This window comes from Agelaius phoeniceus, chromosome 1, assembly GCF_051311805.1.
Source record: "Agelaius phoeniceus isolate bAgePho1 chromosome 1, bAgePho1.hap1, whole genome shotgun sequence".
Taxonomy (NCBI): Eukaryota; Metazoa; Chordata; class Aves; order Passeriformes; family Icteridae; genus Agelaius; species Agelaius phoeniceus.
Window position 1 is genome coordinate 113,763,722 of NC_135265.1, and position 18,895 is coordinate 113,782,616.

The following is an 18,895-nucleotide window of genomic DNA, read 5'->3' on the forward strand; positions in this document are numbered from 1 at the left end:
ATATTCACTACTGTCAGAAAGCACAGGTAGAAATACTGCTTAAAACATGAGCAAATACTTTCTGTTGCTTAATGCAACCAAGGTCATTCACTCTGGAGTACCTGCTGTAGCTGTGGAAAGATGTGTTGCCTAAGGGTTTGAACTGAGGGATGCGAAACTCGGTTATACTGATATTAATAGAATACAGCCAGATGGTGCAGTCATCAATAATCTAAAAATATCCCTGGTGCATAGTCAAAAGCAAAGTAGCATGAAAATTAAAGTTAAAAAAATGCACTCACCAATAATGTCCTAAAAACCCTTTAATCGCACCCTATGTTTGCTGAAAGGTCAATGCCAAGAGACAGTGAAAGTCTTTGGCTGTGAGAAGTCATTGAAAGAGAATCTTACCCCTTACCTACTTGGCTGATTTTAATGTTGTGCTCTTAAGTGAGTTAAAATAAACAGTGGCTTTAAATGACACCAAATTTTTGTTAAAAACATGCACTCATCCTTCTGTATACCTGGCCCACTAATGAGTCAAAATTCATGTGACAAGCCTGATTCATCACTCCTGTGTGGGTTTTGATATTGTTTCTAAACCCTTCTGCAGAAAGGGCAAAAATTTACCATTCTGGTACAGTCCTATTTGTGCAACTGTTGACAACTGTCTTGAGTGGTAATTAAAATAATTCTCATCAAAATCAGAATATATGTATTTATGTTTATATTTAAGCTATGAGAGTTGAGAGTACCATAACTAATATATATATATTTGATAGTTGCTCAAGTTATTTATGTATACATATATATATACACACACACATATATGCATACATATACATGTATTTGTGAGCAGTGATCCACCCTGCCATCTGCATAGAAAGAGTTCTAGACCTCAGCTGCTACATTTTTGCATTACTGTAAACCTCTCCATCTAAGACTGTGGTTGATCATTGAATTAAAGAAAGCAAAACAAGTACTAAGCAATAAGCAAAATGTTTATTTCAATGTTTATTTAAATGCTAATAAGATTTTTAACATGTTTATAGAAATTTATGAGGAAGTAGTCCACATTTAAGTCTTAGCAATTAGTTAGTGCAAGCTTTAAATTCAACAATATTAACTAAGGGGAAAAAAAGTACACTCATGCATTTTTTAAAACCCTTACCTGGGATGATTTAGAATTTTGATTTTTTTCTAGACCCAGGGGAGGAAACACCACAAAAACATAAATCAATTTTCATTCTGCTAATCCCCAAAGAAAAAGGCTGATACAGTGCATTTTTATTTTGGGCACATAAGCTATTTCTCACTAACTCAAGTCTTTTTATAGTACATATCAAAAGGCAAGTAGGATGGGTTTTGTTGGTGTTTTTCTTTCCCCCACAGGTATTGCCTAGCAATGGATTTGGGAGCCTTTGTTCTATGCAAAGTCAAAAATCTCCTGCATGCCTTCAGAGATCTACATGCACAGGCTCTGTAAAAGAAAGAGTACATGGAATTTCTCAGGGCATGTCAGCTTTTATGAAACTGAGCATTTCTTCAGTAACAAGAGAAGCAAATGGAAAAAGACATGGCAGGAGATTATACTTGTCAAGTGGAAGAAATAGCACAAGTGCCTGCCACAAAGCCACCTCAGCCCCACGACTGCCTGTATAGCTCAAAGAGATAACTCAAACCAACAGTGCTTGAAATGGTGATGTACAGGAAAGACTTGATAAACCTTCAGAGCAGGAGAAGATCTAAAGATTTTTTTTCTTGGTTTGGGGGATTTTTTGGTTTGGTTTTTTGTTTGTTTGTTGGTTTTTGGTTTGGTTTTTTTTTTAATTTGTTTGATTTTGTTTTTGTCTTGGCTCACTTTCCCCCCATGTTCTGTTCTGACAACCTTCTCGCAGATTTCTGTTTTCCAAAGTAGCTCTGGGCTGGGTTGCTGAGACCATGTGGACTTGCTTTGTCAGTGGTGCATTCTTTAAAGTATGGAAAAAAGTTATTTTAGAGGGAGCAGACACTGTAAAAATGGGACGTGAGATGGAGGTTGGGATGTAAAGTTTGGGGCGTGCTAGAGATGGCACTACACGTAGAATAGTCCCATATGTGACCATAAGAAATGCCCAAATTATTAAAGAAAAAAGGCCCATTTTTAAAATGGTTGAGAGCTGCTGAGAAGAAAAACATTTGAAGGAAATGAGTAGATAATACAAAGCTACTTTTGCTCAAAAGAGCAAAAGGCAACTAAGACAACTAAGGCAAGGTCTTCGGCTCAGCCTCATGTCTCACTACACATGCATATTATATAAATGCAGCAACATCAGAAGCCTGCATAAAAATGAGATCTGTGCTGATTTTTCATTGGTGTCACCAATAATTGAATCTAGCCCAGATTTATAAAATTCTATCCAAATCTTCAGCAGTTGCTTCTTGGAATGATACTTACTTCTTTTCCTCAAAGCTATTAACTCCTTGAACCATTTCAGAGTAGAAAGGAACACCCCAAATCACACCGAAAGCAACAACTAAAATGAAGGTAAAACATATAATTTTTATAAACCTTTATTTATTTTTATGCAAAAATAAGACTAGGGGTGTTGTGACTGTTCTTACAGTACAATACTTCAGCAGCTATAAAACCTGAGACTTCTTTTTGGCGTCACCCAAAAAAAAACAATTCAAAGGGCCAAAATATCCTCATTACCAGAATCCTGTAATCAAAGGCTCACAGCACCCATGAGAGATACTCAGAAAACATTTGGATTTATATGTTAAAAAAATTAAGATGAATACATTACAATTTTTTGGGGTTTTTTAAAGCCAATGAAAACCAATTTGTTTCAAAGCGATTCACTGAAAAAGCCTGAACACCAGTATGATGTTGGGCCTGTTTTATGCTTCCCTTTTTCTCAGACAGCTGGTGATATCCTTATTTCTATGAATAATTTTTTATTTATGCTCACTTCAGGGATGATTTCTGAAGTTAGCAGTGGTACTTGTGAAGGAAAATCACTTTTGAGCATCCAACTTTTAAGGATAAATTTTTCAAAGGCACATAAGTGACTTAGGATCCTACACTAATTTTCAAAAGTGATTTAAGCCCCCCAGCCTAGTTTCCTGACAGCCAGAAAGATTTAGGATTTGAAGGGATTTATTTAGATGGTTTTCAGCATTGTTTGGCAGAGATGCACAACACAGCTCTTCGACCGCTCACAGCTTGGAATTTCATCACCAACTTGAGTGTCTGTTTGCAGCTTGGGATCCCTACATGGGAATTGCTAAGCTTGTAAGAAAGGGATTTTCAGCTTTTTAAGGCAAACAGCTGAGCGAGGAAGCTGCCTGAATTAGCCAATAGTGCAAGGCTGAAGAATGGGGCTTATGTGTTTTAGCAACTGATGTGATGCCAGTTTAGAGGTGGCTCCCCTCGCTCAGGATCTTTGGCTGGGAGCTCTGCTGGACGTGGGCACTGCAGCCAAGTCAACTACTTAAGCAGCCTGTGCCCTAGTTGTCAGAACCTCTGCTTGTCTTGAAGGCTGTCTCTGCTCACTTACTCTATTATTCTCATTATCCCTCAGCTGTCAGGTAGGCTGCAGTTGAGCTTTTCTTCCATCTAGAAGTGTCCCTGTATTTATTTTTCTGCCATGGTGCTGGGAGACAGCCAGCCTCAGGCATGCTGAGAGTACTGCTGGGTGGGTAAGCCAGTAATAGAAGGATGTTGTTTAGATAGAAGGATATATATGTTTAGATGTCCAGGCTAAAACCCTGGTGTCAGGGCTTGCAGAATCTTTGCTTGAGGCAGGGCTCAGAGCAGCCCATTACTGTGGTGCTGAGGTTCAGATTGGGTTGATTTGAATGTGCTGGATAGCAGCAAGTGAGAAGTTATCATTACTGATTTGCACTGATGGATTTACCATGATCTGGTTTTAAAATGATCAGTGAAGCCTCTTCAGGTGCACAGTTTGATTGTATGACCTGGCTCAGAGGAAGTTGTTTTTGGAAATGGAATTTATCATCATAACCTATTTATGCTGGGATCCCTCAAGGTGATCAGTGTCACAGTATTGCACAGCATAAGTGACTAAATATTTTGGTATATAAGTTTTTGTGTGAATCTGAATCTTACATGCTTTAAAAATCATGGATGTCTATCAGCATCCTCTAATACATAAATGTCCTTACAAACATAGCCCATAACTTCCCTGAAACTCTGTTTTTTTTTTAAATTGGAAATTGTTCCGAGCATCTGAATTGCAGTTCACAGATTTGAACATTAAATTATTATAAACATATTTAAAAAACCCTCTAAAAATAGTTTCTTATGAGATAACTCTTAAGCTATTGACTATTAAGGCAGCTGCACTTTCTATTTCAAACTTCTTTATAATGGAACATGGCTTTATTATTTCACAGTCTGTTTTGAAGTCCTGCCACCCATTGGTTTATCAGAGCACTGATCAGGGCAGCTGGGTGTCTCCCTGTGAAACTACAAAGGAAAATGGATCTTACAGCGTCAAACCCCTAAGCACTGGGAAATCTAACAAGTGAGCAGAAGTAATTTAGCCCCTTTGCAATTGCCAGATAATTTGGTAGTGCTATATTTGCACCCCATATGGACAAGGCAATTGCTAAACCTTAGTTTCTCTCCTTTTGAATTTAGAAAAAAAAAATCCTCTTCAAAGATAAAAACACTGAAGCCCTGGAATCTTATTCAAAGGATTTGCAGACTACACTAGAAAAATGTACATATGTTCATTGATGCGAAATAGTTTTTAAATATATAGATATGCATGCACTACATTTACTTGTTTTGAGCCAAATTGTGTGTAAATAACTTCTCTCATAGCTGCAAACAGATCAATCACTTTGCCTGTATTTGCAAATGCCTTCTTCTGTACCACTAGTACACTGCACTGGGAGAATATTTTAGAATCCTCTTTGAGCTTATGTTAATGTTATCCTGGTACCACATTACTTTCAAGGTCCTTGCTATAACACTAAAAACTGGTAATAATAAGAGTATCTGGGTAATGAAAGCAAAGCACAGACAGAAGATAAGAGTTACATGAACAGTGCAGGACAGAAGTCTAAGGAGTGAATATTACATATATGGGAGCAGAAGTAAAAACTGGGTGACAAAATGTATTTCTAGACCTTCTGGTACTGAGATATTTGAAATTTTGCTATGGAAGTGAGGATTTTTCAAGACATAGCTGAACCTGCTTTTAATTTTAACTTTTCCTAACGCTTTGTTCAGGAGATGTTTCACTTTTGGACAGTGACCTTTGTCCCCTCCACTGCCTGATTTCTGCCTCGTTGCCTTCAGGGCAAAATAAAACAAATAACCACCTGAGGAGAAGAGACTGAGGGCTAGTCAGTCAACCAGCCCTCTGCTTTCCCTGCTAGTACCAAAGCAGAGTAGGCAAAGTAGCATTGCACAGAAGAAGCAATGATCAACTTGTCACAGCTGCAACTACAGACTGTATAGAATAAGGCATCATTGTCAACAAAGCTTGCCCTGACAGCTCAATCAAGTTGTGTTATGCTTATTCATGCAAAAGGGTCTGCATGAAAAAGACAAAATATTTTAAGAAAAGGGCTTAAAAATATATATCACCCACAAGAAACTTGCAATTAGTTAACGGTTCTTTAAATATTGGGGAAACTGCTTAATTCAGAAGCCTTGCTGTCTTCTGTTCATTATTTTGTGTACCCAAAAGAATTCACTAAAGTGCACTCCACATGATGACAGTGTGACAAGGGCCAATTTGTGAATAACTTGTCAACAGCTTGAATGAAACTCTAGAAATCCATAACAGGTGCTCGATAGCTATAATCGAGTGACAGATGGATTAGATACATGAAACCACAACAAACTGACTGAATGGGAGAGGGAGAGAGAACAAGGGTGAGAGTGGGGGAGGTTCATTAACTATAGAAGAGAGCAAAAATACATGAATTATTAAAGAAGCAGCATGAGCCAATTTGTGTGGATGCTTCCTGCTCATCTTCAGCAGCCCTGGGAAGAGGAGCTGCAATGCCAGCTACTACACACAGCAGCATTGGTCTAATATCTTGACTCTAGGCAGGGGTGTACCAGAGCTTGGCACTGGCCTTGATTGCAGAAATCACTGTTGTATTTCAGTACACACACAAGAGCTGATTCAGCAGTGTACTTGAGCACAGGCCTTGCTCTGAGCATGTGAATAGCACCATTAAGGTCAGCAGAACAACTGTGTTAACTCACACCAACACATTTAAGCCTCTTGCTGAAATTTTGTTCTCTTTTGAGGGATACAAAACACAAGGGGATGAACCCCAGCTAGTATAAATTGTTACAAGCTGCCTGGGGACTGCTGACACAAGAGTGTTGAGTGCCACTCGGGGGCACAGGCAATGATGAACCAACTCTGCAGGCTTTAAGTGAGGGGGTTGCCATCGGGGCCAAACCTGGGCCTTGCAGGTCTGTTCCTGTGCCAGCAAACCCAGAGGGCCTCTCCCCATAGCCAGAGGCTGCCGGCACCCGCCCCCACCTTTCCCTGGTAGGGGACCCACAACACCATCAGTGCTAGATACCCTGTGTTTTAAGCAACCAGAGCCACTGATAGGCACCCACTGACCACACACAGCTTTGTTCCAGGTGTGTCAGAATATTGTATTATAGCAGAGATCCTTTCTACTTAGTGCCCAGCCTTTGTCTTCTACCTGGCCCTGACTGCAGGCAGGAGGGGGGCTCCTGTTACCCCTCCACATCTGCAATGGCTTTTCCCTTAAATTAAATTTTTTATTTTAAATTAAATCTTCCATTTCCTTATTTTCGTCCTCTGCACCCTGCTTAGTGCCACAATCCCAGATTTGCAGTTATTCTATCCAAACAATGCTTTTCCACAGCTACCTATTAAGGGAACAACCAAAACCTTGACAGCTGGTTTGCTTTTATAGAGTGAGGTATCTTTTTTGTTCTGTCACAATCTTGTTGTGTGTGCCTAATATCTTCCCTCAGAGAAAAAATTATGACATTTTGGAACCTATTCAGATGACAAACAAAATACAGTTTCTGAATATTTCAGGTGCAAAAACAAGTCTAGTTTTTGTAATAAAAAAAACAAAAAAAAAAAAAAAAAAAAAAAAACCAAACCCCAAAAAACACAGTAGAAACTTGATTTCTATTATCTTCTCCATAAATGTAATGTGAACACACGGACTAAACTACTGCTTAGGAAAAGAATTTGCTGTGCAGTCATTATCATACCAGAAACCCCTGTGACAATGAGATGCAGCCATTTTGCAGTAAATGTTGGACCCCTGACACCATTTGATTTTCTTGCACTTTGGCATAATACTTATGTTTATGATGTATTCACTCCTGCCACCATCCAGGATGCTCTGTTTACCTCAGGTGAGACTATTCTCTCTTGCTGTGGGTAGTGATCCCCAAAACACCACACTAGCACACTCATACTCCTATGTGAACCTTGGATCAGTGAATTCAGACTGACAGAATTAACCCAAGGAAGGCACTGTTTCATACTTGAATGCCTTTCAGCTCCTAGCAAGGAAAAAGAAAGTTGAATTTCCAAATCCAGAATATAGGGATAAGGTAGTCCTGCTGCATTCATGAAATTCCATTTTGTTTCATTTCAGCTCTACTTTATAGTGTTTCAGCAGCACATAGCTGCTTGCCTTGAAAGATTGCCTGAGAAGAAGATTTCACTGTGTTTTTTTTTTTCTCTTCTGAGCTGCAGTAATGCTCATCTAAAGATGTGACTGAGGGGCTGAAAGAGCATAAGATAGGGGGTGAAGAGATCGTGGGCTCTGATAAAGGTACTCAGCTGTCACCACTACCATGGTGGTCAGTAATGATAATATAATAGCTAACACCTCTGCTTAGGACAGAGCAGGCAAGCACATGTAACAAACAATAAAAGCATATTAAAGGAAATTGCAGCTACATAGACAATCAATTGTGTTTCAGGATCTGGAAGAGTTTGTGTGCTTGGGTAGTCCTTAACCATTGTTTCTACAGAAATAAAACCAAGATTGGAGAAAGTTTCCTGTTTAGTAAGTGAATTTCCTCATCCCTCATTCGTATCTAACTAAATGTTCCTCTCTTTTGGCTGAGAAACCTATTTTATGTATATTAGCCTTGGATCTAGCAGTGTTTCTCTGTTCCAAAGTTAAAAAACCCAATCTGATTGCATGCTCTTATGTCTATGCCTCCTTTGTAATGCACACTGTAATTATCACCATGCAGAGAATTTTGCCTGTCTACTCCACAGCTGTTTGTGGGTGAAACAGCAACTCTGTGTGAGCAAGTACACAGATGTTCAGCTATTGAATCACTTCTTTGCAATCCAGACCTGACAATAATTAGGATGTCAGCGATCTCCAAGCACCTGACCAGTGTTGGCTTTCTTATTTTGAGAAATCAAATTAAACTTTGGCCTGGTGGATTTTAGGGTACTGTAGCAAAAACTGATGCTTGTGTAGACTGGGAGAAACTGGCAATTGCACCTTGGATCTACAAGGAGATGTTTATTTTGAACATCTCTACTTTGCCTAACCCTTTTGAGGAATATCTGTAACATAAAGAAGGCAGTCAACTTCTTTCACTGCAATGAACGAGTATACTAGACAATGGTTTGGGTTTGGTTTTGGATTTTTTGCATCTATTAAGCCAATGACAAAACTGTGTCTGAACTCCCCAAGACTGTGTGAATAGATCTACCACTGATTTACACTTAGGGTTTCATTGAGAGCATTCTAGAGACCACTGCAGGTCTTGCTCAAGTCTACAGCTAACAGCTAGATGCAAGGAATGTTATTAGGCCCCCATTTCACAGATGGAAGGTGAGAAAGAAGCAGCAGCAGCTTCTTCACAGTTGTGGATTCATACACTCGTGTAACCAAATGGCAGACAAATGCCTGTGCACATCCTTCACTCCTCCATGAATAGGAGTGAGAATTTGCACATGTGCCATTTGCATGTAGTCAGCTGTTTGAAGTGTAAATGGTGTTAAACCATGCAAATTTGCTTTTCAAACTCATTCCATTAAGACACTTTGCCAAGACTTGTAGGTTGTAAGTGTTAGAGCCAGGAACAGCTGCAAGGAGAGCACCTTTCCCCTTGCATTGTGAGAACAGCTGTTGAAAGAGGTATTTTCCCGATTGAATACTATAAACAGAAACTAGAAACAATCTAAAATGCTTCACATTACAACTTTTGCAAAATCCAGTCATCTAGATGATTCATCTGCTAGTAGCCCATATGAAAATGAAGAACTTTAGAAAGCCATTACTTGAGCTTAAATAACTTTTCCTTCTTTTCCTTTAGCTGATTGGACCTGAGGACATCAGTTTCTTCACCGGTTGATTTGGCTTAGCACTTCAGCTTGAGCCATCAGAGAAAAGGAATAAAAATGTCACACAAAAAAGTTTCCCATCTTCCCAGCCAACTCGTGTATGTTATTTCTATGTCAAAATAAAGGAGGCATAAGAGCACAGTTTTTATCCAAACACTTTTCCTATTCTGTCTTCTGGACAAAAAAAAAAAAAAAAAAACCAAACAAAGAAAACCCCCAACACAACAAAGCAATATAAAACCTCCCATCAAAACATTCATTCTTTATTATCAATCTGTGTCAATGATCTAGGGTGCATCCCTGTGTAAGGACTGGGTCTAGGTCCTGAATTTTCAAAAGTTGTTTTAAAAGACCATGAAGCCAACCATAATCAACATGACCAGACTTCCCTTATGTTTAAACATGAAGGTAAGAGTTGTTCTGAAGCCAAAAATCCATCTGTATATTGTAACTTCTAGGTAAATTTGAGACCTGGAATAGTAATACTTGGTTGGATCCTAGATTTCAGTGTTAGAGCTATTCTGTGTTACTGAGGTACATGCCAAGGGGTGCATGATAGTGCATGATATTAGGAGATGTGTTGAACAGACTTCATGTTGATTTTCAGCTCTTCTGCATCTTTCTGGGGTGTCTTAACTTACAGACTAGCTTTTATAATTCATATCACTCTGAAATGGACAAGAAGTCTAAAGGATGAAAGACCTGAATCAGATTTCAAAGATGTGTACTCATACCACAGGGGAAAGAGAGAGAGTATTAAAATTTTGGAAGCTGAACGCTTGTGCCCTCAGGCCAATGCTGTACATTCAGCAGCAGGCTGTCATACCCTAATTGCCAGTACCCCTTTGTGAATCAACATCTCTGAGAAGCCAATTCTACATGAGGCTTCTTTAATATACATCTTCTCATTTGCCCCACGTATATTTCAGTTTGCCATCTGATAATTGGAATTGTGTGGGTAGCAGCCGGTACCATCTGGCTTGTTAATAAGTAGAGGATAAAAATGTCTAATGCCTTGCTCTACATAAATACAAGAATTACCCTACAAATAAACAGCTCCCTAAAACCTCAACTGATGAGAACAAAAGAAAATAGTGTGGTCTTAGCTCATTAAAAAAACACTGAGGAGAGAATGAGGGAACAGTGGGAAAGCCTCATCACTTCCCATCTGAAGTTTTAGTGTAACTAAAACATATGGGGAAAATAATGCAAAATTAAAAGTGATAATGCACTTTTCACACCAAAACATATTGGGCCACTATACAAATGATGCAATTAAAACTGCTGCCTTCAGGAGCCAAAACCTAAGCTGAATAAGTACGGTACAATTAAAGTTTTCGATTTAAAACCAGTGAAAGATTTATCATAATGAAGCTCAGAATAGAGATAATATGACTTGGGGGCATCAAAGCTAAGCTATAGAAAGCCACATGTCCTACAACATGGAGTTAGAATTGGAAGACTGACATCAGCAGATTTTAGGGCACAGAAAGGCTTACAAGTTCATTTGCACGTGAATGGCCAAGACCATGCAAAATCTTGCATGTAAACAGTGTAGTATTGTAATCACTACTTTAATTAACAGGAAGGCAGTGCAAAGCTGTCTGCATTGGGGAAATAAACTCTGATCCTGTGGGCTGGATGCAAAAGCCGTGCTGTTGTATTTGGAACCTGCTGGAACTTGTACAGCGCCTTATCTGGAGGGCTTCACGCGCGTCACGACAATGTCCCCTAATCTGGCAATAAAAAGGGCATCATGAGCAGTGGCAGCCGGGCCAGCCAGCCAGGGCTGCAGGCACGCTGCGCTCCCAAGATGGTGAAAGGAGATTTAAGCCTCTTGCAGGAAAAAACCCAGCAAGGATTGCCTGCAGCCTGGCCTGGGTATGGAGAGGGGAAAAGGGAGGAAACACAGCTGGATGGTGGCTACCTGGTTGGGGCTCGCAGTGCAGGGGAAGGTGCCACCAGGCAGAGGGGAAAAGACACTCAGCCAGCACCTTGGTTCCTCCTAACCACCAGCCACCTGCACCAAACCTCAGCCTGCAAAAGCGGACTGTTGGCCATTGGAGTTTTGCACCTCTGGGGTTTTTCCCCAGCAAGGCTTAGCCTGCCCTGCTGTTGTTGGGTAATAACTTCATTCTTCCAGATATAAACTCATCCCAGGGTGAACCAGAGCCTGGAGGTAGCACGTGCTTCCCCAGGAAGGAGGGTTAGTAAAACTACTCCTGATGATCCCATAGAAAGCTGGAGAGGAATTTAGTGTGACAAAATGGGTAAAGACCCACATTTGGAAAACAGGCTTGTTCTGTACTGGGTGGAGCTGATGTAGTGCAGCTCGCAAGGGACTCCCATGGTTTTCTGCCCTGTGCCCCAACCCTGTAGCTGTCACTATAAACACAGTCCTATAGTCACCGCTTGTCTACCTTCATTCTTGCTGAAATATTTACACTCACACATGAGACTTGCACTATTTACATCCTTTGATGCTGCACCAAGCACACAAGCGCAGTTCTCTGGCCAGCCTTGCGCTAACTCTTGCTGCTACACTGAGTTGTACGTCATGCTGATCTGGAGCTGGCCCTTGCCAAACAGAAGCTCTAACAGCTGAACCTCCCTCCTCTTCCCTCTTCTCATGAATCATAATTTTGCTCTCATAGCAATCAGCTGATTTTTCACAAAATCTGTAGGAGCTCCATTATCTCAATAAAAATACTTCTGCTTTCATAGCCTTTGCTTCTGTTGTTTTGAAATTTAGCTTCTGCATTTTGAAAATTTAGTTTGAGACTGGCCAGCAGCACTAACTGGAAGATATCTTCAAGGGAAACCATAAAATAAAAACCAGGGCAATAGAATGAAGACTATAATAATGTCTTATTAAAAAAAAAGGGAGGGGGGGGATGTTATTTGCCCTTACACATCTGCTATGGTGCTTTCTCCTTTACTGTACACGTCTGTACCTCATGCCCCTATGTAAGAGTGGTATTGCTCATTCCCAATGCACTTTGGAGTGATTTTCATTTCCCAGATGTGGAAACAGAGCTAGAATCAAGTGTCTTGCTCAGGGTTACCTAGAAGCCTGAGTAAGGCCCCAGTCTGGGGTTTCTGAGGTGCTGTTTTGTCTCCTGGCAGCTGGAAAACACAAGGTTGTCCCCTCACAGTCCTCAGCACTGGTGCTCCATGTGCAGTACCTCTGCCACATGTGTCTGTGCAGAGCTCAGCTCTTCAGTCTGTGGAGATGGCACTGCACTTCCACTGAAGGAATTCAATTTACACCCATTCTTCTGGTAAGTTTTTATGAGCTTTTAAAAACCTTCATTCTTTCCCTACAACCTTTTTGACCATACATCAGAATTAAAGAAAACAACTCTCAATTCTAGACACTTCCCTCCCAAAGGAACTAACCTTGTCCTGCATCTAAAGGATCAGATCAATTTAATCCAAATAATTTTGAAATCAGTCTAGAACCTGGGTGCTAATTCGGATTTTTTTTTTCTGTTTTAGAAGTGAGCAGAGGGTGCATGTAAGATGCTACATGTTAGTGTAACTAGAGAATATTGCTAGCCAGATAGCTTCAACCCTAGCCCCAGCTTCAGAAAAGTGTTTGGACAGACAATATCATCAGTTAAAGAAAGAATGAGATTAATTCCTTAGTTTTTTCTTATCTTTTTTTATTTTCCGTGAAAAGAAAAAAAAAAGGTTTTAAAAAAATAAAATAAAAAAAGTGCTACAAACAATAAATGAGGAGTTTGGTAAGATTTAGAGCCAGGCTTGGGGAAACAAAAGTGATGTTTTCTTCAATACCTGGGATGGGTACAAGTACCCACATGGAATTTTATGATGTATTGTTTGTGAAAACAAGTGTTAGCAAGATATATATATATATATATATAGATATATTTAACAACGCTATGAAATATTATGAAAACTTACTAGCTGATAATTTGGATTGGCCAGAGAAGAGAATTTGGAAAAGACCCTGCTTGGCAAAACCAGCTGTGCATTTAGCTTCTAAAAATTAGGTTCCTCCAAGGGATGTGAAGCTGAGCACCAAAAGCTGGTTGGAAAAAATCTTGTGCAGTAACAGTTTCAGGAGCAGACAGCAGCAACCTAAATAGTAATTGCTATCACATAACTGAAAAGTCCTGAGATTTACTTAGACAATGTCCCTGGGAACATTCGTTAAGAATGAAATGCAGTTGAAGCAATTTGTACCATGAAGTCAGACAGGAAATCAGACTAATCCCTGATGCAATTATGTGTAAGCTTGGCTGTCTAAGACTTACTAGAGCAAAAGAGACAGAAGAAAACCAAGCCAGAACGAGATATTGAAAGGTACTGAAAGTAGGTCACTGTCCTACATTACACAAAAGCTAAATGGAGCTCTATCATCCCACAGTATCCTGAGCAAGTTGAACAAAGGACTTTGTCTGCTGCAGATCTCCTGGCAGCATCCAAGTTACACAGCTGCATGAATCATAAAAAAAGTTTAGGCATAGCAGAATTTCCAAGACAGGTAGAATGTACTGTACTGAATGAACACAGGAGGAAACCAAGGAGAGGACTTGTGTCATAATTCTGTGTCACTGCATGATAACAAATTCCTTGTCAAGAAATGCTGTGACTTATTAAAAGTACAGGGTAAGTAGGACAAAGAGGCATTGAGTAGAAAAGCCATGACACAGTTAGATAATGATACACTAAGTCAGCAAGAGACAAGAGATGCTTAATTAGTACATAGAGATAAAATTCCAGTAGAAAACAGAATCTGTTTTCTACAGAATCTATTGTCTACATCATAGACTCAAAACTCTTTATCATGGTTAGTTAAGAGAGAGGATAGGCTTCCTGAGCTGTCAGGACAGCAGATATTGACTGTTCTTGCTCCCTTTCCTTCTCTTTCATATTTAAAGCTTCAACTTGAGTTAATTCAAAAATTGGAATTTATGTATTTTTACTGAATTAAGTACTTTCCCCCCTTCTGTAGGCATAGTTACAGAACAATTGTTAAAAATAGAAATTTCAGAAGATGAAAATTGTTTGAAACATTGTTCAAGCACAATGGGGTTTGCTGTTTTGGGATATCCCCAACCCCCCAGTTTATATTAGTTTAATAATGAATTTAATAATGAATACAGCTTAAGTGTTAATTCTTCTTTTTTTTTTTTTTTAATGGAAAAAGGCCATAATTTCAACACCAAAACATTATCAGAGCAAATCATTTAAAGATAAATGTAGATAGTCTTTAGATAATAATAATAATTTCATCACTTAACTGTGGATATCATATTCCTATCCAAAACCACTAGGAAAAGTGGTTTTCTGCTCACAATCCTTGTCTCAGATTGCTGGGAATATTTGAGATTAAGCATAGTTTTCTTAGGTGTATGTAGAGTCCAACATCCTCATAGCACTGCCTTTCCCGAATCTTATAAACAGCAGATAATCATATTTATTATAGAACTTTGAAAATTACATGAGAAGAGTTGTCTGTCTGACAATAAAGCTTTCTAAATTTTTGATTTGAATTTAGGCAGCCAGACAAAATGAAAATGTTGTCCTCAGTCTTTATCTGTTTAGCATTTAGGCACATTGCTAAGACAGACCTGTTTTCTGCTTCGTCTGTGATGTGTGAGGAGAGACTGTCCCACTAGTGTCTCATGATATGAAGATCCACAGCAGAAGTTTAATAGTAAATTTTAAGAATCCTTCAAAATACCATTTTATATTCATTGTCATATTACATAAATAACTAATAACTTGCTTAATAAAAATAACCTGTTCATGGTGCCCTTGGATAAGTGTCCTAGAACAAAGCAAATTCCGAACTCCACGGGAACAGAGCTTCCCAGGACAGGTCTGCCTTGATTCCAGCACTTTGCTGACTCTACAGCTTCAAACCTGGCAAGATTTGTGAGCATCCCAGATTCATGTGATACAAATTTCTAAATTCCCTTCTAGCTAAATGCAGTACATGTAATTTTTTATGTGTCAGTCCATTTTGGTTTATCTGAAGATGTCTATTCAAATAAATAATTATCAGCTGCTTTATGGCATTTAAATGCGACTTATTTTCCAAATGAAAATTATTCTCTATATGTGGAAGGTTGGAATCTGAGACAAGAAATGCTCCTGAAGCCATTAGCATGCATCCTAAATAAAACTGTTTCCTGTATTCTCTACAACAAGCAGTGAAAAAAGAAAGTCCATTAGATGGAAATATTGTCTTTCTAAAACCAGCAGATTTTTATTTCTGCTATGTCTGAGCACTGCAGTTCTCAGCAGAAAATTGCATTGGAACAGTGGGCGGTTCCGAATTGCTGGAAACTTTACAACGGCTTTTATGTTTAAACATCATTTAGCAGCTGTTAAAGGTCAGCACAAATCCTGTACTTTATCAGTATAAATGAAGTCTACAACTGCCAAGAAAAGAATGCATTAAATAATGCAGTGATTATCATCTCAAATCTTTTTTTCCCTTCAGAAGTGAAAGGGACCTCTTAAGCAGTTCTATTTTTCTCCTCCTTATTTCAAATTGACAAAGTAAAACACTAATTAAATTATTTATATCAGAAATTTACTTATGAGGGTGACACATTTTGTACACAAAGCAAGTGAAACATATGACACAATGTATAGTGCCAGGTGCAGTTAAGAAAGTGTAATATAAGTTGGCATCTAGAGGCTAAAAAACCCAACAAACTTGCTGCAATATTTCATTATCAATTTTATTTCCTACCATACACCAAATGTACAGCACAGAACACAATTTTGTTGTTTTGATGTAAGAAATATTAATTGTATGAAGAAACAGTATACAAACTACTCCAAATTAAAAAATGCATACATCATTGCTCTTTACAAAAGGTCTAATTTACAGTATAGCTCATCAATGCATTTAAACACAAAAAAAAAGAAAAACAGAAAGAAAAAAAAGAAAAAACAGTGCACATTACAAAACACATCAAATACGAGGGAGGCAAATAAATACAAACATACTTCACAGAACATCCTGAGCAAACAACCAAACACAGATAAATTAACCTGAAGCGATAGTAAATCATAATAATAAATACATAGGTCAGTAAGAGAATTTTTTTTACTTAAATAAAATATATAACAAATTTGTTAAAATATTTAGTAAATTAAACTTTAGTCTTTGTAATGAGTGAACTCATTTTGTATGCATTTAACAAGTATAACAAATGTTTGCTTTTTGAGTTTTTAGCAAGAACAATAACTTTAATAGCAAATTTTTGTTTGGTGTTCTCCTATTTATATTAGACAGCACATATGGTAGCTTTTGAAAAATCAATTTAAAAATAAACACAGCTCCTAAGAACACACATTTTCCCCTGTCTAAACTAAGATCGGAGAGTTGAATCAACCCCCCAACAAAAAGCAAGCCCCACCTAATGCAGAACAGTGACCACAGTGCATGAGAGTTGAATCACTTCTGAATAGTACTTTTGTGCAGGAACAGTAATAATATAATTGTATATGTCAAGCCTGTGAATGCCATCATATTCAATCTAAATATAAATGCGGCTAATAAAAATAAACACTTTCATTATAGCACGGAAAAATTAAACACACGCTAGATCCATGTATACATTTACACTGAGGCACATATGCACATGAGGTGTGTGTGCATACAAAAAAGGCAGTTTAGCTGGTTGTTTATACCTTTTTCTTAAAAAAAATAAATATAAAAAAAACTTTTGAAACAATGCTTAATTACTTACAATCCCTGAAATAGACATTGCCTCTGTTATAGCAACCGCTAGTTTCTGACGGATTCAGAAGTTCCACACCCAGGCTAACCGGATACCTCTGCGCAAGTGCTCGTCTGTCCACACCTCCGCCTGTCTGTCTGCTCTGTAGCACTTGGGACCCTACCAGAAGACTGGTGACAAATTCAGTATCAGCCTAGTCTTAGTGAAGAAGGATGGGAGAAACCAGTCACGGTGTTGCTACCGGTCATTCAAAGGGACAAGCGACCACCGTGGTGCCAGAGGGGTGTTGTTGCCCTCCAGACAGACCGCTGCCTCCTCAGCTGCCATTACCTTCAAACCAGTATTAAATGCCATTTCAGGGGAGATGTGTTCGACTCATTATGTACAAAGCCTTTAGCTTGGGATGTGTTTGCGTTTTTTCAATCCAAATCCATTGCAATACTGGTCACTTGCTTAAAACCTCAACGTCTCATACTAAAAAAGTACCAGTACCTACCTAATTACCCTTCTTGTTTAGAGATAATTGTCATTTCCCTCCATGAGCTAACTCTGAACAAAAGCTGCAGTGGTAAAATAAATCTGAAGTTCTCTTGAAACATTTTAAATAATCATTCTCATAGGCTAAATCACACAGCCAAGTCAAGTGCTTTGCTGATTGCTATATTTCATTATTGCTAACATATTCTTTAACACACTGTTTTCCAGCATACTGTGCTTTTAAGAGCCCAAGTTCCCCACTAGTGGGCACCATTTATCTTCTCATTCCATGCATCTTCACATCTCGTGTTACTGCAAACCCATTTCTGATACAAAGCCATTATAAAAAAGCAGGATGTGAGGAAAATAAAACTAGAACCACGGTTCAGTCATTTGTTACTTTCATAGGTTTTTTTTTTCTTCCTGTACAAACCCAGCAAGTTATTTAATTTACAGTATAGCTTTCAGTCTATTTAAAATCCCATTGGAAAATAAATTAATAAACACATTGTAAAAATATGGCAGGCCGCAAAAATGCTGTTAAAAGATAAAAAAACCAACTCTTTGATTAGAAATAAATAAAAAATATAAAAAATAGTCGCACACACTTTTTACATTCACTTTACAAAAACTGAGTGCAAAAGAAGAAAAAAAAAGAAATTGTACTGAAATAAATACAATATACTAACAGAGTGCATTGCTGTTAATACAAATAGTCTGTTGTGGTTTTATTCTTTTTTTATGTCAGCTGGGAAAAAATTAGTGCAATGTTGCAATTGTAAATGCAGCATGGCAACCTACACCCCTTAGCAGTACATGAACTCCTAACAGATCCATCTGGAGTTTACTGCTGTTAAGTAATTTCTGTTGCCCAGCAGCTTTCACATCCTACACATGGATGCCCTTCACTGCCTGTTTGATACTTTCCAGCAGAGCTTTGCATTCGGGGGAATAGTCCCGTTCCAGATTGCTGTACATGTCTGTGAGTGTATTTACATATGCTTCAAAATTCTGCTCACTGATTGGCCCCTAAATGGAGACAAAACAGATTATAATTGTAGGAGGTAAAATTAAGGCTGAAAAACCCAAACACCCAACCCTACAGCACGGCAAAGGAGCAATATGGCAACTGGGGAGAAGTCATGAACAGGGCAGCCACTTAAATTAATGGAAGGTTTGTGGAAATTACAGGAGTTGCATGTCCTAGGGAATCCATACTCTCTCCAAGCAAGAAAAGGAGTTGGAGATATTATGGTTAGTGTAACCTTTTTTTTTTTTTTCTTTTTTTTGTGGCCTATTTGTCTATTTGTCTCTGGGATTGTGACTGACATTCCCCCTAACTGTCCTTTCTTAATCTGC

At 38.6% G+C, this 18,895-nt stretch overlaps 1 protein-coding gene across 7 annotated transcripts in view; it reads right to left on the reverse strand.

The window, feature by feature from the left end:
* Positions 1–16,030: 16,030 nt before the first annotated feature.
* The window catches only part of ST18 (ST18 C2H2C-type zinc finger transcription factor), a 168,931-nt gene continuing 166,066 nt past the window's right edge, over positions 16,031–18,895 (reverse strand). For all 7 annotated transcript variants that reach the window (XM_077185492.1, XM_077185522.1, XM_054633878.2 and 4 more), the window contains one exon: positions 16,031–18,565. In XM_077185492.1, coding sequence (XP_077041607.1) covers positions 18,425–18,565 — 141 coding nt within the window. In that variant the 3' untranslated portion in view covers positions 16,031–18,424. The remainder of the gene's footprint in view (positions 18,566–18,895) is intronic.